Source organism: Lepidochelys kempii, chromosome 2 (genome assembly GCF_965140285.1).
Source record: "Lepidochelys kempii isolate rLepKem1 chromosome 2, rLepKem1.hap1, whole genome shotgun sequence".
NCBI classification, from domain to species: Eukaryota; Metazoa; Chordata; order Testudines; family Cheloniidae; genus Lepidochelys; species Lepidochelys kempii.
In genome coordinates this window covers 233,681,645-233,707,993 of record NC_136381.1, presented here as the reverse complement: position 1 = coordinate 233,707,993, position 26,349 = coordinate 233,681,645, and the positions used below count along the sequence as shown (strand labels likewise).

The window sequence follows — 26,349 nt, the reverse complement described above, 5'->3', positions numbered from 1 at the left end:
CCTTAAAGACTCCGAAGATTCTGGTGGCACATTTTTGTGGATACAGAGTAACACAGCTACCTCTCTGAAACTTTAACTTTGTTATTTTTTGCCTTTTGAGTGCAAAGCTAATGTTTTTAGGATTTTTTTATAAAGTAATATTACTATTTCAGGTCCTTGCACATGTCCATGCCACCGTAGGGGTGTGCACACCCGGAGTACAGTTGCCAGAATTTTTTTTTTCCATCAGTGGTATCCGTTGGGACCACTTTGCTCAGGCATTCCTTCTCCTAGTGATTTTTCTGCAGTTCTTAGTGTAAATAGTATTACAGCTTGACAGGAATTAGTTTAGTCATTTTAGTAGTTCTTAGTACTTAGTTCTGGATGCCTCCATGCTTAGCAAGTGGGGTCATGTGCTTCCCTGGTGCCGGGGCATGCCTCAGTGGCTGGGTGTCAAGACCTGGGCCTTGTCAGCCCCTGGCAGGTGGTGCTGCTGGCCCCCCAGCAAAGATTTAGTCAGGGGTATTTATAGTACAAGTCATAGACAGGTCATGGACTGTGAATTTTTGTTTACTGCCTGTGACCTGTCCATGACTAACTACAAATACCCGTGACTAAATTGTAGCCTTAATTATAATTAATGTAATAAAGCAGTGGTCACAGCACAGTAGATGCCTAACAACTATCAAATGCTTTAGTAGGTATTACAGCACAGGTGATTTTGATTTAGAGAAAGAAAATACAGTAACTTTGCAGATTTTTATGGGTTATTCCTCCTACACATAAAGGACGATATGAGAGAAAGCGCAAAGGAGCTTACTGAAAAATTTGACAAATGGATAAAGATTGGCATCACTAGCAAAGCAGAGGCAGAGATTGACGGTTCAACAGCATATAAGTGATATGCAGGTCAAAGATAGGTGAAGAATGGACTTAAATGTCACCACAAAGTACTTGTCTTTATGTGGTTGAAGTGATGAATAAGGAAGAGAACTCTTGCAGAATCATTTTGAACTGATTTACACTTCATTCAAATCTGCATTATAATTAGAAACTTCTATTCTTTCTGTATAGGCTTTTCTAACACAGTCAACATTATAACAACAGATTGTCTTATGAGGATTACTTAATCCTCACAACACCCCTGCGAGGTCAGGAAGTATACTCTCTGTATTTTACAGTTGTAGAACTAAAGCAAAAAGATTAAACAACTTGCCCAAGGGTTACACAGGAAGTCTGTAGCAAAGTCAAGAACAGAATCTAAATAGTCTGTATTCCAGTCCACTGCCTTAGCTATGAAGTGATCTTTTCCAGTGCCCCCTTGTTTTATTCACTACAAGGGAACAAGTCACTTACAATACATTAGTATTTGACCCCATAATAAAGGATTATATGTACAAGAGGGGAGAGTTACAGTTGGGCAGACAAGTTACTCTCATTTCCTGATATCCGAGTGCTTCACTTTCAATCTCAACATTCTTGTGAAGTGACTTTTGTGTAGAATTTTCTAATTAAAATTAAAAAACCCAAGAAATTCCACCATGTTCAACTATTTGCTAGACAGAATTAGAATGCTCTGTATAGTGTGTTATATATGCAGTCAATGAAACAGAAGCCCTTGCCTCATTTCAGGCATACATTTTTGTACCATGTTTCCTTCAATATTTACCTCCTACGTATTGCAGAGTCAGCATGTAACTGTGTAAATTCTTGGCCTCACTATTGTATTAACATATTGATTTGCATTTATATAGGGATGTACATACATATTTAAAAACAGGTACGATACACTGTATGTTATTTTGAATGTTTTGGGGTATATTAGTTAAATAATATTTGAGGCATGCTTGGCAAAAGTAGCGCTTCCCATTCAAAACTGAAATCATTTATATACACACACACTATACACGCCAACATTTATATTATACATGAAGTATGGGTGTATGTGTGTGTGTGAGATTAGATATCTAATACAATTATTGTAGAGCAATATAAAACTATTATTAGCATCAGCTGGAATGGCTGCACAATTCACAAGTGAGTTATGTAGGTCATACCAAATGAGTGCCAATAAAATCTTCAAACCACTCCACTTTAGTAAACCATATATATATATAAAAAAAATAAAGAATATTTTTGAGTTTTAAGTCTATTTTTGTACCCCACCTCCTGTAAGTAGGTGGTCTAGTTACAATAAGCCCAACTGTACAGGGTTCAGAAAGAAAAAAAATAAAACTAATAAATGTAAAAAAACCAACCCAAAACAACCCTGTAAAAGTGTCTTAAAATAGCTTGTCTAATATATAAAAATCCTACAACTTTAAATTCTGATGTTCCAAGACTTTCAGGCCTAACTATTGTCTGTCCTACATATAAGATTATTTTATTTTTTTTGGGGGGGTGGAGGGGGGCGAAGAGAATCTCCATATTTCAAAGAATGAAGCAAACATTTCTGTGTCTTTTCTTTTTTTAATGGCAAATGTATGAAGTTGCTCAGATTTGAACATTACAAGAGAGATGCAGAGATGGATTAGTGGGCAGAGGTTATATTAGGCAGTCAAAGGTGCAAGGTATGTGTGACACTGTCTGGAATTTATATTATATTTATAATTTACATTTATAATATTGATACCAGTATTACAAAGAATCTTACATGATATGCCATGTAACGTATCAGTGGAAAAATTATGATTGGCTAAATATGATAATCATGTTTATATGTATGTATCATCTTTGTACTTTATAAATATATGTTTGTATTTCAAACTTGTGCTATGTGTCTGGGTAATACCCCCAGACAGATTGGGATCAGCACTATCCAACCTGCTTGATGGCTTATCAAAGGCAATCAGCTATACAATGAACCCATTGAGAGAAGCCAGGGACTTCACCTATGAATCAGCAGGACATGTAGGGGACATGCTGGGTGGACAGGGGACTCCCATGTACTGTAAGTTTGCGTTTGGGACAAACAAAATACATGTCACATGGCAACAGACATAAAAAGCCACCTGCATTTTGTCTTCAATCCTGCTTCTTACCTCTGGAGCAACTTCTCTACAAACTGAAGCACTGAACAAAGGACTGACAGACCCATCCAAGCTTTGGGGATGTTCTAGAAGGCCTCTACAAGCCAGCAAACCCACCAATGCTGCTAAGAACCTGACGTATGGACTCTGAAGTTAGTAACTCATTGCTCTGACCATTTACCAACTCTTTTCTTTTCTTTTTTCTAATAAACCTTTGGTTTTAGATACCAAGCTGGCAGCGTGGTATTTTAGGTAAGACCCAAACTAGTATTGATCTGATAATGTGGCTGGCCCTTTTGGGATCAGAAGAACATTTTGTATAGTGAGCAGAGTTTTTAAATAACTTCTCGTTTTACTGGACCTACATGCTAATTGGGAGCCAGAAAACTGGCATGAAATGGGGGGGGGGGGGCTGTGTGATTTCTTTTTTCAGCTTCTTGATAACCAGTATGGGGGATCAGGAGCACAGTTTGTGACTGGCTGGTGAATCTAACTTCAGTGTTAACCTCCAGTTTTGGGAAAATCTGCTCTCCTTTTTGCAACCTGCCCTGATTTTGGCATTTCAGTCTGGGCTATTCTAGGCCCCACAGGTCACAGTATAGTCTTTTTTTATATTGTAGATAGGGCTGGTGGCACTGTCCATCATTAATGCTGCCTGACGCTTCCTATTGTAAGACCCAGTTTTCAAGCGCTTATAACTTTGCCAAACTTTGATTTCAGGGTGTCTGCCTCAGGCTGATTTTTTTTTTAATAAAATTTCAGCCAAAATGATTCAGCCATTTACAAGAACGAGGCTAGAGAAAAATACATTGTTTTGCCCATGTTTAAAAATTCTAGTGATCTTTTCCTTGAACAGCTCTAGTGTCCCCATGTCCACCAATATATAACATATACATTAAATTATAACCTAATATAGCTTTGTTAATTATGGACTTCTACAACAATCTCAGACTGTAATGAAATACAGTGTTACAATACTATAAAACAGTAACTGAAATTCTTTGGAAGCCTATTGTCAGAGTTACTGGATGTCCAGCTGAGGCAGGAGCAGAGGCAGGCTGGAGACAAGGCAGGCTAGCATGGAAACAGGTACGGCTAAGCAGGAGCAAGAGCAAGGGCAGCCTGTTGAAATTATTGGCAATTGAAGTGTTCCTGGCCAGAGTAGTGTTGTAGAGAAGACTGGAAAGACTGCTTCCCTTAGGAGCCTATGTATGTGCCCAGGGATCACCTCTTGGGTCCTCTTGGGATAGGCTGAACCCGCTTGAGTGGTGTGAGGACTATCACAAGACCTGCAGGTGATTACCCCTGTTGACTTATCATATACTCTGGGCTCAGAGATGATACATCAGGCTTAAGCAGAGGTACCTGAGGCTCAGGCAGGCCCAGAGCTATCCTATCGAGCAATCTAATCCTATCGAGCAATCCTATCGAGCAATCCTGATGCCAATGCCCAAGCAAGGCATACAACAGCATCCTTAAAATACCCTACTTCAAATAGGCCACATATGCAAAATAATCATTCTTTAAAAGTAACCATTATCACAAATAGCACTCCTATTTCACTTAAAAAACCCCAGACTATTTGAATGTTTTTCCTTAAAATTATAATTTAAAAATCAATGGCAACAATTACTAATATGTTATAGTGAAAGAATTCTATACAGAAGATTCTATTGTCAAATTTCAATAGTGGAGATCAAGTGCACTGTCTCTAGAGCAAGAAAATACAAAATTCGGATATAGTAATGTTGCCTAAGTTTTACCTCCCGTACTGTAATCTGCTGCTAGATGGGTATTTTTGGACATTTTAAAAAAAAGCATTATAGTAACAAAAATAGGTATAGAGTGGAACTAATACCACATGTGGACAGAAAATTATAAGCAGGTCCCTTTAAAGAGATTTCCATTATCTCAGTAACCTTAGGTAAAGAGATCATTTATCTTGCAAAACTAATCACATGAGTTTTAGTTAATATCAGCGTAAATTTGGCATCATTTTTCTAACTTCCTGGACATGTACATTGTCTGCATAATTCTTTAGAATCTTAACAAACATATGCACTATCGATAAAAGATAAATAAGTTTCCAAATCTTAAAATGTTTCCTTTGCCTGTACTCTCTAACGTAAATAACGCTTACCGTGGTGAGAGACTTCCTCTGGGTGAACCTCCCCTGCCAACAAGGCTGTGAGTATTATCTCCAAGATCTTGCTCTGTAATGTAATATTTCACAGCTGATAAAAAGTTACTCTTATTAGATAAGAGTTTTAAAGCTGCTGTATTTTTAAAATATATTAAACCTTAACCACTACCTGCAGTTACTACTAATGTGTAGATAGTTGAAGATTGCTGAACTGTAGCATGTAAGGCGTTGTCCTTACACATTTCTGTGGGTGTACCAGGCCATGGATTATGTTCAGTTCTTTCATTCCTTTCTGTTTTACAGCACAGAAGCATGGTTTGCATTTGCAGTGCCCTCCCCTCAGCCACTTTTAATTTCTACGGTGAAAGTAATGAATCACAGCTGTGGACAGCTAATCTGTATGCTTATCACAGCAAATCCTGATGCTTTCTTTTTTTTAAACACTTTTCATCCCAAGACAACTCATAAAATATATAATGCCTAAAACCTACCATCGTCTAACAATTACATATTGGTTTAAAGATTTACTGAACATTTTATTGAAGTGCTTACTTTATAAATTGCTACTGTTTATAAGCAAGAGCACAGAAAAGACTTTTGCTAAAATGTATTAAAACAAACAAACAAAAACCCTCATTAAATAAATATAAAGAAATGTTTTGCTTGGAAGGACTCAAAAAGGTTATTTTCCCTATGGCCTCTCAGTAAAATAACCCTATCTGCCCCCTTCAAGGTTTCCCTCCCCCTTTTCTGAGTCAAATGACCTCTGACCTCTTAGAGGGCAAAGACATGACTGATCCATTCTTGGTAAACTGCTAAACTCATTCCCTTCCCCCAAACAGGCATGACTACTATGACATGTCAACAAATCCTCAAGGATGGAATGAAACAAAGCAAATCCAGCAGCTCATTAAAACTGGTCTCTTCTGCGATGTTACAAAATGTCAATTGGTAAATATTCACAGGATTATTAAACACTGTAGAAGTTCTCTAACAGGATCTTTCTGCCACACAAAGTTGTGTGCAATGCAATTTCATGAATTATGCAAATAAAGGTTTAAACTATTCAAGACAAAACCCAGTGCTGTTACTTTCTTTGCAAAGAACTAAGAGAACTGACCACATCAATCACACAAAAGTCACAGGAGACATTGTTGCATTCCTGCCTGCCGATGGCTCTGCTTAAACATTTACATTTCAGACAGTAAAAAATGCATAGCTATTTTGCAGTACAACAAAGAATTTACTTCCAACATGAAAGAACCATATACAGTCATTTAGGAGCCAAATTCCCAACCAAGAGATCACGAATAAAATTAGCGGTCATATTTTAAATAGTTAAAATCAGGAAAGCAGATGCTTTGAACAGTTCTAGCAAGCTTACCTGCTTGACTGTTTTCAGACTGAGCTATAAGTGCTGCCATTGCTGAATTAGGGTTCAGCCTATTACCATACATGTGGGATGGAGGCAAACTGAGGGAAGATCCAGGTAGGGTGTTTGCCTGTAAGACAACAATTAAAACTACAATTTTAAAAAAGTCTGGAAGAAAAATTCTTAATTTATTTTAAGGACACTTCCTCATGAATCAAAATTAATTACTAGTATGTAAAATACTTAAAAGTTAATGAATATTTAAAAAGTAATTAATGATTTTCAATCAAGATTTGGGAATAAGGAAATATAATTGCAATACTTTCTGAATGTACTAAAGTGTAAATTGCTATTTTCTCTGGTATATACATTAAGCAAAAAGCTTCTATAAAAATTAAAAATGTTATTGTATGAATTGTTAGAAATGTTTGATTTGCAACTTTTAAATGATTGGCATACAACAAGTAGGATGTGTAGACTTGCTTACAATTCTTAAGTATTCAGCCAATGCCAGGACTTAGTGGCATGGTGACCATGCAGTTATCCTACTAATTATTTAATCTTATTAAACCATTTACAAAATAAGGGCAGGTAGACAACAGATGTCTCACAAATGCTTGGGTTCCTTACATCACAAGACGGCTGTGGAGGTCAAAAGGTCCACCTTCCAGCTCTATAGTTTAACTACACAGAGCCATATTTCCTTTGCTCTACTCTGTCATTAGTAAAACCTGCACACTATTTTGTTACTTCCTATTTTGATAGGCTAGGAAGCCTGGTGTTTTTTTGTTTTGTTTTGTTTTTATTTTAAAGAAAGCAAACAGCCATTACAAGTATGTTTTCTATACAATACGGGGCTCAACGAATCACAGTTTTGCCCTGACCCCATATAAGGAACTGTATTTTTGGCAGCTGGCCAGCTCTACTTACTGAAGAGCTCGTCAAAAGTTTGTATTCATTCATGTTGCTAACCACAATTCTGAAGGTCTTTGCTGGGACTTGTGCCAAACAAGCGAAAATGAACCCTTAAACAGATGAAGCTAAGGAGGCTGGCCAAAAACTTGCATAATCCAATGCAATAAAAATACCTTCCTCCCTTGGCTGTTTATACTTTCTCCCTTTCGAAGAACAGATCTGCCTTAATACTGAATTTTGGAAGCACGCTATCGCACACAAAAACAATGCTGCTGGTGCTAATAGAAGATATTTACATTAGCCTGAAAGAACACACCTTTTTAAGAATAAAAAATAGATTTTAGGTCTATGCTCTTGTGTTTACAGAAAAACAGATGCACAACCTGTGAGATTACATGAACAATAATCTTAGCATGAACCTGAATAAGAACATGCAAATACGCTTTTCAGAAGAAATGAAATGCTTATTTTTTTGAGATGTAAAAAATAAGGTGAACAGCAGGGAAGCCAAGTTGCAGGACATTTTGACATGTATAACTGCACACAAGAGACACGTACTGGTTATTACAAGAAAAATATTACACAGTGTAAACTATGTCTCTGGAAAGGATCATACACTGCCATTAAGGTTTGGCTTTTAGCCAACATATTAAACTTGATGAATGGACTTTTACAAATTCACACAACTGTTTTCAATGATGTTGTATTTACTATATACTGGTGAGAAATCTTGGCCAGTACTTGTATTCAAGTTTTTCTATTGTTGAGTATAATGTTAGAATAAACAAATATAAAATGTAGGAACAAGAAATTCTGTAAGACAATTGTCATTTTAATAGATTTTTATAGGAACATAAATCACAAACGCTCACAGGTTCACCAAGTATGGAGAATCTGGCCCTTATTTCAAGGTTTGTAGAATATTTCCATTAGAATAAATCTGCAAAAGTTAAAAGCTGTTTAAAATACTCTCAAGTCTTTTCACTTACCTGGTTATGTGAATATGTCCCTGAAATGTAGTACATTAATTTCCACTAAGTTCAGTGACACTTACTGATGGAAGCAGGCAGCACTGAACCATTCCAGCTGTTTTCCTCAATAAACACCTATAGCATGACTCCAAATCGACTAGCATTATTTGTTAGTAACTTTTTGTTTTTCCTCTTATGCAAATAATAGGAATTACAAATTTCTGGTAAACACTTTCTCTGAAGAAAACGTTAATAAACAGAAAATTAATCAAAGGCATTATCTGCTCCTATATTTAAAAAAGACAAGACCAATAAGGTAAAACACTGTATATTCCAAATTTAAGTTTAATTGAGGCAGTTGTAAATTACATTAGTGTATTTCTACCCTTTAACAGATGTGAATTATGTTTTATTAGTTTTTAATTTTTGGAAGTTCAAAGTGCTAGCATTTCAGGAGAATGAGATTTTTAAAAAAATCAAGTCCAAAAGGTACACTACTCACTTCTGCTGCAGAGATTGGATTCCCGCCCCCATTATTCTCATTCTATTTAATTCACAGCAAGGTTAATAAAACTAAAGTAAAGTAGTATGTTTAAGATCACAAATAAATGTATAATTGTGGCACAATTTCCATAATCGGCAAAAACAGAACATGTTTAGTAGACTGAAATTAACAAAAAAATTCATAAGCAGAGCTGGATGAAATTTGTTAGAATGATCTACATATCTTGAAAGGAACAGCAAGTCTCTGCTGAGAAGCTATCAAAGCGCAAAACAACACACATCAAAGAAATTAAATGTTTGCTGTGTGGGTTGACATACCAGATCGAAAAGCTTGGCATGATTTGAACAATATTTAAGAGTCTGAGGTTTTTCACAAGTGGTGGTTCGCTACCTACATTTAAATCTTTGCTTACACTTTAACTAAAAACATTTTAAGACTTCCTGTGACGTAAGCTAGAACTACAGAATTCCTAGTTTCAGAGTAGCAGCCGTGTTAGTCTGTATTCGCAAAAAGAAAAGGAGGACTTGGGGCACCTTTAGAGACAAACAAATTTATCTGAGCATAAGCTTTCGTGAGCTACAGCTCAGCTCACGAAAGCTTATGCTCAGATAAATTTGTTTGTCTCTAAAGGTGCCCCAAGTCCTCCTTTTCTTTTTGAGAATTCCTAGTGACATCACACATCTTATGCAACTCCTCAGGAAAAACTCACTTTAATAGAACTGCTCAAATAGCTGGCAGTAAAACTTAGAACTATATTCTTTTTATGAGGAAGGAAAATGTCAGGAATATGGATTTGAAAAGTATTACTATGTATATGACTTCATCTGACAGGAAAGTAAAGAAGGTATTAGAGAACTGCATTATTTAAAGGTGAAATAGGAGCTTCACATTTCACTCAGTTGAAACAGGCTATAGCCAGCATTTATTAAAAATGCGCAATCATCCTGTCAATACACATTAAGGTCACAGGATTGAAACAACCTCTAAAATGCATCACTTTTAAAGCTGTAGCATTCTTTATTTCAGCTGATTCTCTTTAACAGCCAACTTGCAACACATGTACTTGTACAAAATTCAAATAAAAAATATTTATATTTAACTAAATCTTTGTTTTTAATGCCCAGAAAACAAATCTTACTGAAAATGATTTCAACAGACAGATTTAAGCCTAATTAGAGATAAATGTATAATTTATCAAATTTTGATTTTATTTATGGAAAATTCAATAAAGGAGCAAAGCAACACAAGATGAACATAGATAATACACTATAATTCAAGGAATGGTTGATTATAATAAGAAGAAATGACCATTCTAATTGGCCTCTAATGTATTTCTCCTACAGTAAAAAGGAAAGTCACATATATTTTTAATTAAGTTTGAAAATTATTTGTACACATCAACTAAATTGAGTAAATTACACAAATACCCTGTGAAATATTTTTAAGATGTCAGCAACACTGATGTTTCTTTGGAGTAATGTACAAAAGTATTACTTTACATAAAAATGAACAGAATTTATGAACAATAAAGTTTCTAAAATTAACTAAGTATTAGATTGTAGGACTGGACATTAATTTAATTTTTCAGGAAGAAACAGTTTCTTGCCTAAAAAAAGTTACATGGAGCCAATGAAAGAAAATCAAAGGGAATAGGAGGAGCCCAATAGTTAGCTATATAAAATTTCTATCAGAAAGGTCTTGATAAGCTGAGAACCCATGAGTGTGCACATTCCCCTGTTTCTTTCAAGTTTTATGCCATGAAATATTTTCTGATAACAGGCCCCATTTCTGTCTGAGCTCCACACCAGTAAGGTTTTAATACTCAGCGTGTGATGAGAGATGAAACCAAGTGTGAACAACTTTCAGGTCCCATGAGTAGGCTGACTATTGAAGCTGTCAGGTTCAATTGCATCATTCGACATTATTCAATGCCCCAAACTGCTCCCTAATTGTTAGGGGCTTAACATATTCAAAACCATTGTTTAGGCTAATGCTGAAATGCCTACAGTTGAGTTTCCATAAAGAAGGGGGAGGGATTTAATTGTAGTTAAACCATTACTGAACTCTCCTTCATTCATGATAGGACAACAAGAATGGGCTGAACAACCAATTCCAAGACTGCTTCTTAATCACTTTATATCTAATCAATACACTTCTTCCCTTTTGATTAAAAATATAATCATTGTTAATAGTTTCATACCACAATATTTTGGTGATTCTTTAAAGCAAATGGAAGATAATTTCATTGCCTATTGCAGTCTGGAGATATTTGTCATTAAATGAGGGATGGAATTTTTCTTTAAAATAAAAATGATTTATTCTTACTTAAGTTGCCTGTGTGCCGCAAATATGAACAGCAAAATAGTATAGTATGGTATAATTTGTTATTTTTTCACATTTTTAATGTAAGTCTTGTGACAGAAAATACTCATAACCATGTCATGATGTCCTGTTTTATATGAATTATAGCAAATCATGCTGACCAGACAATACTAATCATGTTTCAGCAAACTTTCTAAAGGAAAAAAACACTACACAAAACCATGTTGTAGGATTTTTAAAACACACAGTAATTAAAAATAAAGTGCATATAAGTTTTGCCTTTTATTTGGAAGACATTGCAAAATTTCTGGTAGAAAAAGAATATTTCCATTTCAAGTACTGTAATCTAGATTTAACACTGGAAAAGAAAGGAATAATATAGGCAACAGTTTATCAAGTGTTACCCAAAACAGGAATCTTGAAACGTGTAGATGTAGGCTGATACCAGTTGAAATTTGCTTTTGGGGCTATCTGCTCTTTTCCTTTTTTTAAAAAGGTATGATAAAACAATGTATATGACCGTTATCCCTGTTGTTTTACAAATTTCAACAATAAATTCGGCATCAAATTACGATTGGCTCTCTGACAGTGTACGGGGACCAGCTATAATTTCACTAGGCAATGAACTCTCTGCTCCATGTTATTAGTGGCCTTCCCCACTTCCAGTTCTGCTAGCTCCTCACATGCTCCACACCATACCATTTAAAGGGTGGTTAAATTGCTGCTGTAGCAGCATGCACTCCCAGGAAAACCCAGAATAAATTTTGGCTGAGTCAGACAAAATTCCTTATGAGATACTTGCTGCAATACATCACTTCTGAAACTCCTCACCACAAGTGAGGGACATATTTTAAAGGCACAATCTACAACTAAACTTTCTGTAGAAAAAATGCTCAGTTCTAGTGTTTTTCTGATAGCCAGAAACACAGCTGGGATTTGAAAACCAAAATTAAAAAAAGGTTCAATGCAGTTAAATGCTTCAACATTTATTTCCTAACGTCACCATATCAACATTCCAGATGCATGCAGTGATGTAGGACATATAATAGAAAGTCTACTAAACTGCTTTTGGACTGAAACTTGTGATTCTGCTGAAAACCTAAGGCCAACACTTTGATTTGTCTTCTTTGAATTTTCACATGGTTTTCAAAATAAACCTTAAAACAATGCATCTTATTGCTTCTTCAGTGCAAGAGCCTACAGCACTACTGGTGACTGAAGGTGGGAACAGCATGAACTTCCTGCAGCAAATCCCACTTTATCCAATCACTTCTATGTCAGCAGAAAGGAACAAATCAAACATCTACTGTAGCTCTGCATCTGATGAAGTGAGCTGTAGCTCACGAAAGCTTATGCTCAAATAAATTGGTTAGTCTCTAAGGTGCTACAAGTACTCCTTTTCTTTTTGTGAATACAGACTAACACGGCTGCTACTCCGAAACCTGTAGCCTTCAGTTATTCCCTCTCTGAAAGAAATATCCTGGCCCTTACTCAGGTGCTTAAAAGCCTGGAAAGTTTTCCATCAATGGCAAAGCTACCATTTTATTAACTGGGCTGACCTATCCGCAGGAAAATTTCAACAAGCAAGCTTTTTCACTATTTAATTATTTGAAGTAAAACAATTTGACTAGATAATTCTATTAGAACATGCTAGACAAATGAAAATAGAAGAAACACAAAAGAAGTCTCATACTAACTTCAGAAGTGAAAAAGACAACTTCTCAACCAAGAAGGACATTTCCATTGATGTGCAAATTAAAATATAGATCATGTTTTAACTTTATACAAACTATGAATATTCCTTCCATATTATTATTTTAAAAAATTAAACTACTATATTGATTTTTAGAGCAACACAGAAAAGGCAAGTAATTTAAGTCACTGTAACCATGATGAAGACTCTATCTATAAAAACAGATAACCAAATGCTGGTTTTAAGAGAAATCAATTGTTTTGATTAAATTTAGGCATAAATCTTTCAATTAAATGAAAGAAAGCCCCTATCTTTCAAACAAAAGCACTCAAATACTCTCTAAGAGAGGCAAGAATGAATACAACTGAGAAACACAGTGGGATTTGAAAGGCAAAATGAAAAATTAATGGCACACCTACATAAACTAATTTATACCTCTGCCCACTGTACAACAAGGGCATATCAAATGATTAAAAACCACAAGGGTAGAAGGTCTGTCTTCTAGTAATGTGAAACATCTATAATCTCCACTGTATTACTGGTTTAACTGATCTCTTCTATGTTAACTAAACTGGATATTCTGTAAATTATTCATTAATTCAACTCTAATTGTTTTACAAATGGGCAAATTAACAACAATAATATTTAATATTGAAATATTACATTAGGGTACAAACTCTTTTAAAGTAGAATTTACACAATTTTTCAAAATTATGAGGGCATACAGGTATAATATTCTGGGGATTCTCCATCTCCTTCACAACCTAAATGAAGTTGAGATTTAATTCAGAGTAATAATCTGGATTCCCTTTTACCTCAGTTTGTTCCCTATTCCTTCCACTTCACTACCTCATGGTAGTTAACCAGTATCTGCTTTATAGATTTGTGGTAATATCAAACTTAAAAGAAAATCAGTCTTCCTTAAAACCAAGAATCTATATATTGGAATCCCAAATTAATTCTTTATCCTGGCTGGCACCAGACAGCAGGATTTGATTTAGCAATAAAATCACTATCAAAATTATATTTTGCAGTAGTCTTATTTTCTTAAACCAACTTGATCCAAGATACACTAATAATGCTACAAATAATCTGTAATTCAAAAAAGCTATTCACAGTTATTCCATAATATTAGTAGTAATGAGTGAGCTGTTTTTTCAATAAACATTGGTATTTTAAATTCCTAAATAAAGCCCAGTACTCTTTGTTGTTATTCAAATGATGAAAGAAACATCCACAATAACCAAGTCCAAAGAATTACTGCTCTCTGAAGGATGCTTTCAAAATAAACTACATTTTAATATGTGGCCTGTAAGCACTTTACATCAGAAATGAACTTTGCAGCTTGAAACAAAGGATTCACTATACAAAATGATGTATAATATTTTGAAAGTCATACCTAAACATTCAATTTCACCTAATATTTTTGTTTTCTTTCACTGAATATAGACTAGAAAATTTCACATTTTTCACATTCAGCACCATCACTATTGTCTCAAGCAGCTAAATTGAAGTAGTGCTACATTCAGTTCAACCAAGAGGTCAATGTGCCTCAGTTGCCTGGAGACTGATGGTTGCTACAGCAGCACCAGATAAGCCAAGCTAAATAAGCTTCAGTTTGAAGGCAGAAAGCATTTACGACTAGACTGAAACACAGATGCAGTTGTCTCAGCATGCAGTAGTGTGCAAAATCATGCAAGTGCCTATCAGTCTAATTCCATGTTCATATAAATATGTGTAGTCCATCTTACTGAAACCAGAAGAAAATATAAACGGTAAAGATTTTAATTAGACTAAATACTGGATTACTTGCAACTATGATTCCTTTGTTCTTCCAGTTGAGTCACATGTTACAAGGAATTTTCCCTCTGGCTGTAAATTCCTCTTCCACCCTACTCTTCCCCACACCCATACCCAAAATCCTCAATCATAATGAATGAGAAGAAAAAGTCTTTTACCTAATTTTGCCTGGAAGTAATCAACAATTAATCAAAACAGGTTTGAAATAATGAACAAATAAATTCATACTGAAAATCGTATTAACATGACAGTTTCTTAATAACACTGACTCATGTCAAATCTCCTGAAGTTTAAATATAATTCGATCAGATAAAAATGTATTTTGTTGAGTTTGGGAGGGAAGTCACTATCTTGCACTTTCATTTCCTCATAATGCAGAAATCCCTCCTCTCTTATTGTAAAGGGATGATGTGAAATGCCTTCTAAATCAGTCAACATTACCTCCACTATAGAATGATACAAGGCATTCCCCCTTTACCATAAATGCTCTCATACCCTGAAGGCCTAGGAACTGAGGACAGAGTTCAGGACCTGACATCTGATTCCCACATATGGTAGTGTTTTGAGCTGCCACTAGACATTCAGATCAGCCTGAATATTAACAATTTAATTTCCCAGATAAAGACTATGTCAAACTGGAGTTAAGGTTGAGTACATAGCAGTAATTTAAGGGTAAAAATGTGACAGAGATTTTATAATTACACCAAAAACAAACACTAAAAACACAGGAAATAAAGAGGAAAGGTTAAATTTAGAAGAAATCCAAACAAGTTCAGACATGGACATGCACAATTAAGGCACCCAAACCTTAACTCTGCCCTGCTACAACGCTATACAAGAACCATACAATTATGATTACATTACAGCATAATAGCATCCACACTCCCAGATTAGATTAAAAGGATTTATTTTTTTAAAAATATTTTGCTCATGGTATTTCTGCAGGGTCGAGTTAAGGCTGTTTGGGTATTTTAACTGTACTTTGTATTTCTACATGTTGACCTAAATGATGGCTCTTCCTGTAGAGTAATAGCATTTGCTGACACCACCATAATTGGAAATATTGTTAGGAAAATAGAAAAGCGAGAATTGCCATATTGGATTAATCAATCTAGTCCAGTATCCTGTTTCTGACAATGGTCAGCACCATATGTTCCAGAGGAAGGTCCAAGGAACCTCCTCATTTCTAATAGTTAGAGTTTGGCTTCAACCCTGATATATAATGTGTAATCTGACCTGTAAAATTTGTTAGCATTAATTATGACAACACTGGATATTATTATTCATACCCATTTTTGAATCAAGCTAAATTCCTGATGTCAACAATTTCCTCTGGAAATGAGTTCCAAGGTCTAATTATATGTTGTGTGAAAAAGTATTTTTTAAACAGTTTTGGGTTTGCTATCTTAATTGAATGGATTTTCCTTTATTCTTGTGTTATGAGACAGGAAGAACAGAGGGATTTCTGGCTCTTAGCTAGTTTTGATCAATGTCAATACTTTGCTTCTTACCCCATGACTAGGAGCCTCTTATGAGGTACCCTGTCAAAGCTATTTTGAAAGTCTAAATTACGTTAACTGGTTTTCCTTTATTCACTACTCTGATACATTCAAAGCATTCTAACAGATTAGTGAAACATGATTGCCCTTTGCAGGAACTGTGCTGGTTAGACCTATCATATCACGATTTCCAGATGTATTATTACTCTATTTTTAATTATTATTCATACTGAAAGTAATATAAATCATCCTGAGAAAGACCTACACAGATGAAGGAAGTAGTCAGTTTAGTTTTAACATTAGCAAATCTTAATGTTTTATTTTGGATCTAAAAATTAAAGGCAACAGACATTATAATTTAAGTAAAAAACCCATAAAATGTATTGAGAACGAAAGGACCTTGCTCTAAAAAAAAGAAATATTTGATATGGCTTGAGGTCATGATGTTCCTCACCTCGAGTACATCTCCCACTTCTCTGTAGTTTAAATCTAGAACTTATTAACTCTAATAATTTTCAATAAGAAAACTACTAAATTGATCCAAAACATGGGAGCTATGAGTTTAGGTTGCAGAATGGATATAGAAACTCTCCCTGGTCTCCAGGGCTTTGGATCAAATAAGGACATATCAAGATGTTAGTAAAAATGATCAAATCCAGGTTGAGGGACATTTCACCTGTGCTTTTGGGCATTTATAGATGTAGAAATGAACCAGAGTATTCAAGCTCACTCAGGGAGGTCTTCATTGATTGAGATGGCCACTATCTTTATGCTGTAGCTCTAAAATATCAAACAGGTTTGTAACCATGGAAATGACCAACGAGGAAGAGTTTCCACATATGTTCCACAGGAGTAGGATGCTACAAGGACAGACTTACTTGGAAGGAAATCTTTGTGAGAGCTACTGTACATTTGAGAAAAGCAAATTACAAAGGGTTGGGGAGATAAGATTCCTATTTGTCTGATTAGCTTCTCCCAACAGAAGAAAAAAGTCCAAGAGAATCGTGGCTTCCAAAGGCAGTTTCCATGTATGAGAAATGAGACTAATCATTCGTATAGTATGTGCCTATTTCAGGCTCTGGATTTGGAGATGAACTATTAGGATGATATTTTAGACCTTGGTTACTGTGCCACAGAAGTTCTCTATTATAGTGGATGATCCAAAGAGTGTCTAATCCTCATCTTCAGCCATCGTTTGTGGTTGTGAATGATGTCTTGGGTTCAAAATGGGGAACCCATTTAAATCATCATATAATTATAATACAAGATTTCTGGAAACCTCCAAAGACCTTACTTATCCATCCACCAGACCCCCACCTCACTCAATGTGCAGAATGGACCTGCTCTGGGGATTATTCAGAGTTGTGGTATGAACAAGACTGTTGTCTCATTTCAACCCTGCCTCTGCACTAGAGTTCCTATGTGATGCTAGGCAAATCATTTAAACCAAGCTTTTCACAGGTGACCACTAAGTGCATGTTCCTCATTTTCTGGGTGCCCAATTTGAGGTACCTAGAACTCCAGCTCAAGTCAATGAGACCTGTGCTCTGAACAAATAAAGTGCTATACAATGCTATGTTCTCTGAAAAATCAGGCCATAGGCATTTCAAACTGGACACCCAAAATTAGTGGATACTTTTGACATTAACGTCTTTGTGCCTTATTTCCCCATCTATAAAATGGGAATAATGCCACTATCCTTCCTCTCAGGGTTGTGGTGAAGATAAATTTATTAATTTATGTGAAGAACTCATATGTTCAGATGAGCACCACAGAAACCCCCCCAAGGAAATTAATTTTGTACTCTGAGCAGGAAATAAATGATGCAATAAATAATGCATGGGGCCACACATTGAATGATGAAAATAAGATTAAATATTGCATAGCTGCTCATTCAGTAAGCACCGTCCATCCTGTACATTAAATGAGACAAGGGCCCTGTGGAAAAAATAGTCTGTGATTATGTAAAGACTGTATCATAATATATATGCAGAAAGGGGCCAAATTAAGGTTGTCTGAGCAACCTTAATTTTGGCATTTTCTAACTTCTGAATGCTTGGCTTTGCAACCTTAATGCTCCTTCAGTGCATTTTGCCCTCTGTAATATTATACCAAATGACAACGAAGAACTCACTCTTCACCACTGTGTCAAAAATCTGTACACCGCTTTGGTAATGGAGTATCATGCATTCAGCGACTCCTTCGCCCCTTCATCTGCCTGGCAAGGGCACTATATTAATGGGAACTCCGAGCTGAAGACAACACTCATCATGAGAGGTGTCTCAAGCATTTCGTGATTACTTCCAGATTTGGGATGGAAGGGGGATCTCAAACACAGACCTCTTTCCCAAATGAGAAAACACACAATGCCTTCAGTACTGTTCTGGAGGAGGCAGACATGCTGGCACTTTCACAGATAACTTACAATAGAACCTCAGAATTACGAACACCAGAGTTACTAACTGACCAGTCAGCCACACCCCTCATTTGGAACTGGAAGTAGGCAAACAGACAGCAGCAGAGACCAAACTAAACAAAAAACAAATACAGTACAGTACTGTGTTAAACATAAACTACTAAACAAATAAAGGGAAAGCAGCATTTTTCTTCTGCATAATAAAATTTCAAAGATGTATTAAGTCAATGTTCAGTTGTTAACTTTTGGATGAACCACCATAATGTTTTGTTCAGAGTTACAAACATTCCCGAGATCTTCATAACTCTGCGGTTCTACTGTACTTCTGGATCAACAAAAATAGTCCTTGTATGTCTTCGGCTACCACTGCTTTATTAACAAGGTTCTTCAGGAAAATCAAATAGGACCAAGCCTGTGATTAAACTAATAGTTTCAACTTGGACTTGACAGTTTTGATTCTGAAGGTCTTATACGATATAAGCTTTTTTGTATAAAAATATTCTGTCTTACAAATAGATTCATAGATATTTAGGTCAGAAGGGACCATTATGATCATCTAGTCTGACCTCCTGCACAACGCAGGCCACAGAATTTCACCCACCACTCCTGCAAAAAACCTCTCACCTATGTCTGAGCTATTGAAGTCCTCAAATCGTGGTTTAAAGACTTCAAGGAGCAGAGAATCCTCCAGCAAGTGACCCGGGCCCCATGCTACAGAGGAAAGTGAAAAACCTCCAGGGCCTCTTCCAATCTACCCTGGAGGAAAATTCCTTCACGACCCCAAATATGGCGATCAGCTAAACCCTGAGCATATGGACAAGATTCACCAGCCAGATACTACAGAAAATTCTTTCCTGGGTAACTCAGATCCCACCCCATCTAATATCCCATCACAGGCCACTGGGCCTATTTACCATGAATATTTAATTACCAAAACCATGTTATCCCATCATACCATCTCCTCCATAAACTTATTGAGTTTAATCTTAAAGCCACATAGATCTTTTGCCCCCCATGCTTCCCTTGGAAGGCTATTCCAAAACTTCACTCTTCTGACGGTTAGAAACCTTCGTCTAATTTCAAGTCTAAACTTTCTCGTGGCCAGTTTATATCCATTTGTTCTTGTGTCCACATTGGTACTGAGCTTAAATAATTCCTCTCCCTCTCCGGTATTTACCCCTCTGATATATTTATAGAGAGCAATCATATCTCCCCTCAACCTTCTTTTAGTTAGGCTAAACAAGCCAAGCTCCTTGAGTCTCCTTTCATAAGACAAGTTTTCCATTCCTCGGATCATCCTAGTAGCCCTTCTCTGTACCTGTTCCAGTTTGAATTCATCCTTCTTAAACATGGGAGACCAGAACTGCACACAGTATTCCAGGTGAGGTCTCACCAGTGCCTTGTATAACGGTACTAAAACCTCCTTATCCCTACTGAAAATACCTCTCCTGATGCATCCCAAGACCGAATTAGCTTTTTTCATGGCCATATCACATGCTTGTATTAAAAAGACATGTAAAGCTGCTACTTAGCGTTTAGATATTTAAAGTGGAGGTCCAATTTGAAAGAGCAATCCTGCACTCTTACTTAACTAGATCTCCTCAGACCCATCTTCTTTGAGGATTGTATCTGCCAGTTAATCTCCTAATACTGCCAAATACTCAAAGAAAGGTTACTCAAATAAAAATATATAACAACTCTTAGTAATTATGTTTGGACACTTCCTCTACTAAAAATTACAGTGCAGTGCTGCAGGTACAGAACGGCTATTATTTCCTTCTAAGAGTTGGTTACATTTCAGCAATGACTGATTAAGCCTATATAGAATTTTAAGGATAAAGGCATTCTAAACATTATTGAATCATGGCTTTTGTTTTCCATAATTAAGGTAGAGTTCAGTTTTGCATTTAAAACAGGGATTCAACCATTTTGTTATACACAAACAATACAGCATAGCTCCCCAAAATTATAGCATTTACTCTGAATAAAGAATTAATCTTCTGATAGTTTAAGTAAATTTGTTAGTTTATGAGTTAAAATTAATTAGAAAATGGTTGACTTAAGAAATTTAGTATCCTGTGTCAGACTTTTTTTTTGTCCCAAGTGACCTTGCTAAAGAAATAGGACAGACTCCTCAAACTTCCCATAGAGTTAACACTCACTGAAATCTGATGCATGGCTACACTTTAAATTATTTTTTTTTATTTTAGGATTAATAGGTTTTTTCCCTTTAATCATTTTACTATTATTTTTCATAACTGAAAATATTCTTCTTCAGCAAGACCGATGAGTAATGTCCTACAGACCAATCTATGAAGAACTGCCCTCATTCAAAATGGCTGACATCTACTGTTCTCAATTGGAAAGAAACTGCCAGTTTCCCTTAAATCAAAGACACAAACTTTCAAAATGTTCATGCCTTTTCATTATTCCCAAGTAAATTCAAACTGCCCTCAGGCAAGATGGTGGCCCTTGACAGTAAAGGTGTTAAAAGTACCTGTGATCCCAGTCAAGACAAACCTTACAAGAGAGGTCAGTCCCCCTTACTAGGCTGTTGCCTCTGAAGCTCAGTGATGAAAATCCCAGCTAACGTGTTCATCCATTGTTGCCAGATGCAAAACTAGATACAGAGAAGTGGGGGCAGCCTCTCTTCCCCAACAATTTTTTTTCTAAATGAACTGCTGGGAGAGACGGAACCATCCTTTCTCTCCCCAGCTTTCTGTGCCCTCTCACTAAGCCTGTACCTGGGAATGAGAGAGAGAGAGGTGGAAGTGAAACCCTCTGAGCCTCCCTTTCCATAAGCATGAGAAGCTGTGGACAAGGTGCAGGGAGGGGAAATGGGGAAGGAGGGTCTTCCTTAAAGGGGCTGGAGTTGCAGCTAGTAGCTGTCTCTCTTCCACTTCTTTCCTTCTACTAGTTGCTCAGTTCAGGGCAGCACAGTAGGGAGGTGGTAGAAGAGAAGGGAACTAGGAAAAAAGCAAACAGAGCAGCTTGGAAGGAAGAAGCAGGGCTCATGTCTCTCCAGCCCTGCCCCTGACCCATGCAGTGTGTTCTTCCCTCCAAGCTGGCCCCTCTCCACTACAGTATCCAGGCCTCCCCACAGCAAGCAAGGAACACATCTCCCTGAAGTCATCAGTCCCTTCTATACAAATGTTTCTATTGTCTTACCTCCCTCCCTCCTATAACCTGACTCACGTGCAGTGCCTGGAGAAAAGGACAACTATGTTGACAATGGTGACATAGTGTTCCTGGTCATGTTTCAGAATGGCTGGAAGGTGGAGTTTCCAGTAGAGCCAGAGAGAGAAATTATGAGCAGGGTTTCTGTTCCAAAATAATTTTATGTTTGAGAGAAAGATCCTCTGACCACAGTTCAACAGATGTTGTCCATCTCCGGGAAACACTGAGGTATCAGAACTTATAATATTTCTATGCCATAAAGTACGCATTTTCTGGTCAGCCATGAACACTCCAATTTCCTGATTAATGTTCTTCCACTACTTATTAATAGCTTTCATTTAGTGTTGGGATGCACTGGCAGAGCTGTAGGGCAAAGGGAGTTGCAGTGCACTGGCAGAGCTGCAGAGTGTAGTGGCATTGGCTGACTGGCAGAGGTAGAGGTGAATGGGTCTTGGGGTGCACAACCAGAGCTGGGCATGCCATGCCTCCTTCACCCGAGTTCCCAACCTCTCTCTCCTCTCCTACAATCCATCACCATTTATCTCCCACCCCTTGCAGCAGCTCCAAATCCCTCTTCCCCTATTCCACCACTCCTCCGCCCACAAATATTCCTCCCCTTCCAGGAACCATTCACATTTATTCCCCCTCCCAATACTTCGATTACATTCCCCCAAAAATAAAACTGTCTCCGGGGTCTCACAAATTGTAGTATCCTCCAGTCATTCAGTTCAAAAAACTCATTTTGTCTTAGGTGCGGGCTTGTGATTAACTTATCCTTACATATGTTAATTGAAGTGTGAGTTCATAGACACCAAGAGTTCTGTAATTCAGCCAGTCATTAGTTTTTCTCACTTTAACAGTACAAGGCAGCAGAAGAAAACAGTTTTTTGGGAGGGACCTGTAACTCAAGAACCCCTTGGTCAAAGGACCCCACATTTGGGCCACTAAAGCTACCCTGCATTGCCATGAGGCACATCAAATTTCAAAGAAATCCGACTTTGTAAGTTGAATTAAGGGGACTTAGGACGCTCCAGCTTTAAACAGATGTCATGATTAAGGCTACGATTATGTCATGGATGTCACAGAACCCGTGACTTTCATAGACCTCCATGACATTTTCTGCTTCAGCCCCAGGCAGCTCTCAGCTGCTGGTGGCAGCAGGGTCCCCACAGCTCCCAGCCGCCATGGCAGCGGAGGGGCCCCAGACCTCTCTGGCCAGGCAGGTAGGCCCCTATAGCTCCCAGCCGCCATGGGCAGCCCGCCGGCTAGGGGAAACTTGCAGCTCCCAGCCACTGCGGTAGCAGGGGGACCCTGGACTTCACTGCTGCCGTGGGACCCTCTGCAGCTGCCTGGGTGGGGGGGTCTCCAGAGTTCCCAGCCTCCACAGGTGGTGAGGTGACCCCCAACCTCTCAGCCATGGTGGGAGGGGGAGGACTCCAGCAGGCAACAGGGGATCCCAGAGCTACCAGCTGCTGCAGATGCTGAACTCTCCTTCCTTCCCATTTTGTAAGGGACATTTTTAATATAAGTCCCAGACAAGTCACAGTCTTCTGTGAATTTCTGGTTACTGCCTATGATCTGTCCATGAATTTTAATAAAAAATATCTGCGACAAAATCTTAGCCTTAGTCATGACGCACCCTAACAATACTGGCAATCTCGTGCCATTATAATGAAATTATGATCCACTTATATATATAAAATCCGCTCCCTGGGTCTAACTATTATAACTTCTTGACCAATGGAGCACAAATAATCCCGCTCAATACCAAAAAAATACTTAAGATGCTAGAGCATCAGTATACAATCTCTGATAAGAACAAATAAAAAAGGCAACATGCTAGACTTCTACAGTTCCCTGTAAAAAACTAACAACCTCACTATAGTAAATTGTGAAAATCTAAGGTCAATTCTGCAAATACAGAATCAATGATCACAAACTAGAGGCGCAAACCAACAGATATAAAGCACAGTCTAAACTCAGAGGAGCAACTGTGTAGCCAGTATGACAAAGAAGAGATCGTGACAGAGACTATTTGTATTTCACTGTCCAAATGCAAAGAAATGCAAGAAAGCTTATTTCCTCAAATTAACAGGAATCAAAAAACTTCTCAGCAAAAAGTGAGAAGGAAAATGTGCCTGACTTTGGGATAAAGAAAAGACAGCAGCATGGTACATATTACATAGTAACTTGCCACTGGATGAAGAATGGACAGCAATGACAAACACACATACAGCAGATCAACCCTCAAAACACACAGTTTATACCGATCTTAAGTGGGTCGTATCCATCTCTGACAGATACTCAAGGGGTCTGCCTTTTTCTTATATTTTGGTAACAGCTGAATAGCTTGTCACGCCAATAAAGTCTCATTGAATGTAAAGGTATTGTAAAAAGGAGCAGAGCCCAATCCGAGGAAAGCAATTGCGAGGTGTGAGTTGGTATACCAACCCTACACTAGACCAGGAGGGGTTAATGAGGCCTGTGGGTGTAATCAGCTTTGTCTTCCAACACTTGCAGTAACTGTCAATCCTGGAGAGAGGAGGTAAAAGAGGAAAAGCCAAGCTCAATGGGGGTTGGCTGGGAGAGTGCGTAGATCTCAAGCTTGCTCTGTGAAGGCAGGCCTGACAGGTGTTCGAGATTGCCATGAAGCTGCTTGGGCAGGGAAGGATGATCAGCTGGAGCTAAAACCTAAGTGTCAAAACCTCCTTGGGGCAGGTAGGCCTGGTGCAGAACCTTTTTGTTTCTTTTGTTCCTCAACTAGTTTGGATCTCCTTTGTTTTGGATCCTACAAGAGTCAGCTGGGGAAGAGATATGAGAAATGCCTACCTACAGGCCACTCTAGGAAGCAGCCCAAGGACATAGCATAGAGTCTGAACAAACTCTGCTTCATAAACTCTGCTTCATTCAAGGTCCCTGGGCTGGAACCTAGAGTAGAGGTCAGGCCTGGGTTCCCGTACCAACTTGTGTAGGATGGGAGCATGAAGACCACAGAGCCAAGGGCTGGCAGGCCTAAAAGCCTGAAGTTGATCCAAACCTCTGGTGTGAAGCTACCAGACTAGTGGAACATTGTGCTTGGGTTTTCCCGGAAGGGGCAAGACTAAAAGTGACCCGGCCAGAGGGCTGAGTTACAAGAAGCGGCAGACCACTGCAGAGCTGGCAGGGCAGTCAGAAAGAGACACAAAGGAGAGCGTGCTACACCATGCACAGCCACTGGAGGCATGGTGGCCGGTGAGTCATATTGTCTACCGACGGCAGCAGAAAACAGAAAAAAGGATGTGTCAAGAGTTGTTCCAAGTGATGAATTTTCAAATACACAACAAGTATGGGAAGCTTTAGACACTTTCTGGTGAACTGTAAGTTATCTTCTCAATCTTTTTCTCTCACTCTTTTAAAAAAAATAACTAAAGCATTCACCAGAATGCACATACAACTATTGACAGGTAAATGAATGGTGAAGCAGCTGATCAATAATTTTTATCCTTAATATTTAGGCCCGACCAATTTCACGGCCATGAAAAATGTGTCACGGACTGTGAAATCAACCCTCTCCCATGAAATCTGATCTCCCCTGCTTCTGTGAGCCTGGGGCTCCTAGCTGCTAGTCTGGCTGCACTGGGGAAGGACAGGAGTTTTCCTTCCCCTGCACAGCCACTCTTGGTAGGAAGATCAGACCCACATCCAGAGGCAGCGCAGGAGCTGGGCTCCGGGCTTCTGGTCCCCTCCCACTGCAGCTCCAGGTGCCGAGTTTGGGGCTTTCGGGGCTTCCTCCCACAGCGGCTTCTGATGGGCAGGGGACTTTCTCTCCCGGCAGCATCGGCCTAGGCTCTGTACCCCTCCCCTCCTGCTGCAGCTCCAGGCACCAAGCCCAGGGTTCCCTCCACTGGGGGCTTCCGCTTCTGGAGGCTGCATCTGGGACAGCCCGGGCTTAGGCTTCTGCTCCCTGCTGCTCCAGCCGGGGCAGCTCAGAGCTTTTCTTCCCCCCCACCCTGCACCCCTGCCACCCTTACCCCACAGCCGGGGCAGTCTGGGCTCTGGGCTTCTCCCCTCCTTCCCTGCCCAGCTTCTGCTGTAGCTCCGGACACCAAGCTCTGGGCTTCCTCACCCGGAAGCTCCTCCAGGAGCTGTGGGCTTGTGCTCCTTCCAGCTGCAGCAGGGGCAGCCCGGGCTTGGGGTGTCCACCCATGAGCAGGTCCAGCCAGGGCTCAGAGCTTCAGCTGGGGCTTCGGGCAGTCTGGGCTTGGGGTGTCCACCCCCGAGCTGCCACAGCCAGGCAGCCTGGGACTCACGCTCGAGCTGGGGCTCATGCCCCCCTGTTGCTCCAGCTGGGGCTCAGGGAAGCCCAGACTCACGGCTTGCACCCCCCTCCCATTTCAGCCAGGGCTTGGTGCAGCCCGGGCTCAGGGCTTTCACCCCCCTGCCACTCCACCTGGGGCAGCCTGGCGTCAGGGTATCTGCCTCCAAGCCGCTCCAGCCCGGCCTCACGGCAGCCTGGATTCGGGGCTTCTACCCCCTTGATGCTCCAGCC

The 26,349-nt window shown here is 38.7% G+C and overlaps 1 protein-coding gene across 10 annotated transcripts in view; it reads right to left on the bottom strand.

Moving 5' to 3' along the window:
- Positions 1-26,349, bottom strand: part of MLLT10 (MLLT10 histone lysine methyltransferase DOT1L cofactor) — a 225,128-nt gene that overhangs the window by 17,964 nt on the left and 180,815 nt on the right. For 8 of the 10 annotated variants that reach the window (XM_073334208.1, XM_073334203.2, XM_073334206.2 and 5 more), the window contains 2 exons: positions 6,536-6,653; positions 5,149-5,242 (listed from right to left, as the gene is read on the bottom strand). In XM_073334208.1, the coding sequence (XP_073190309.1) occupies positions 5,149-5,242; positions 6,536-6,653 (212 nt within the window). The remainder of the gene's footprint in view (positions 1-5,148; positions 5,243-6,535; positions 6,654-26,349) is intronic. The other 2 variants (XM_073334205.2, XM_073334213.2) reach the window with 1 other exon arrangement.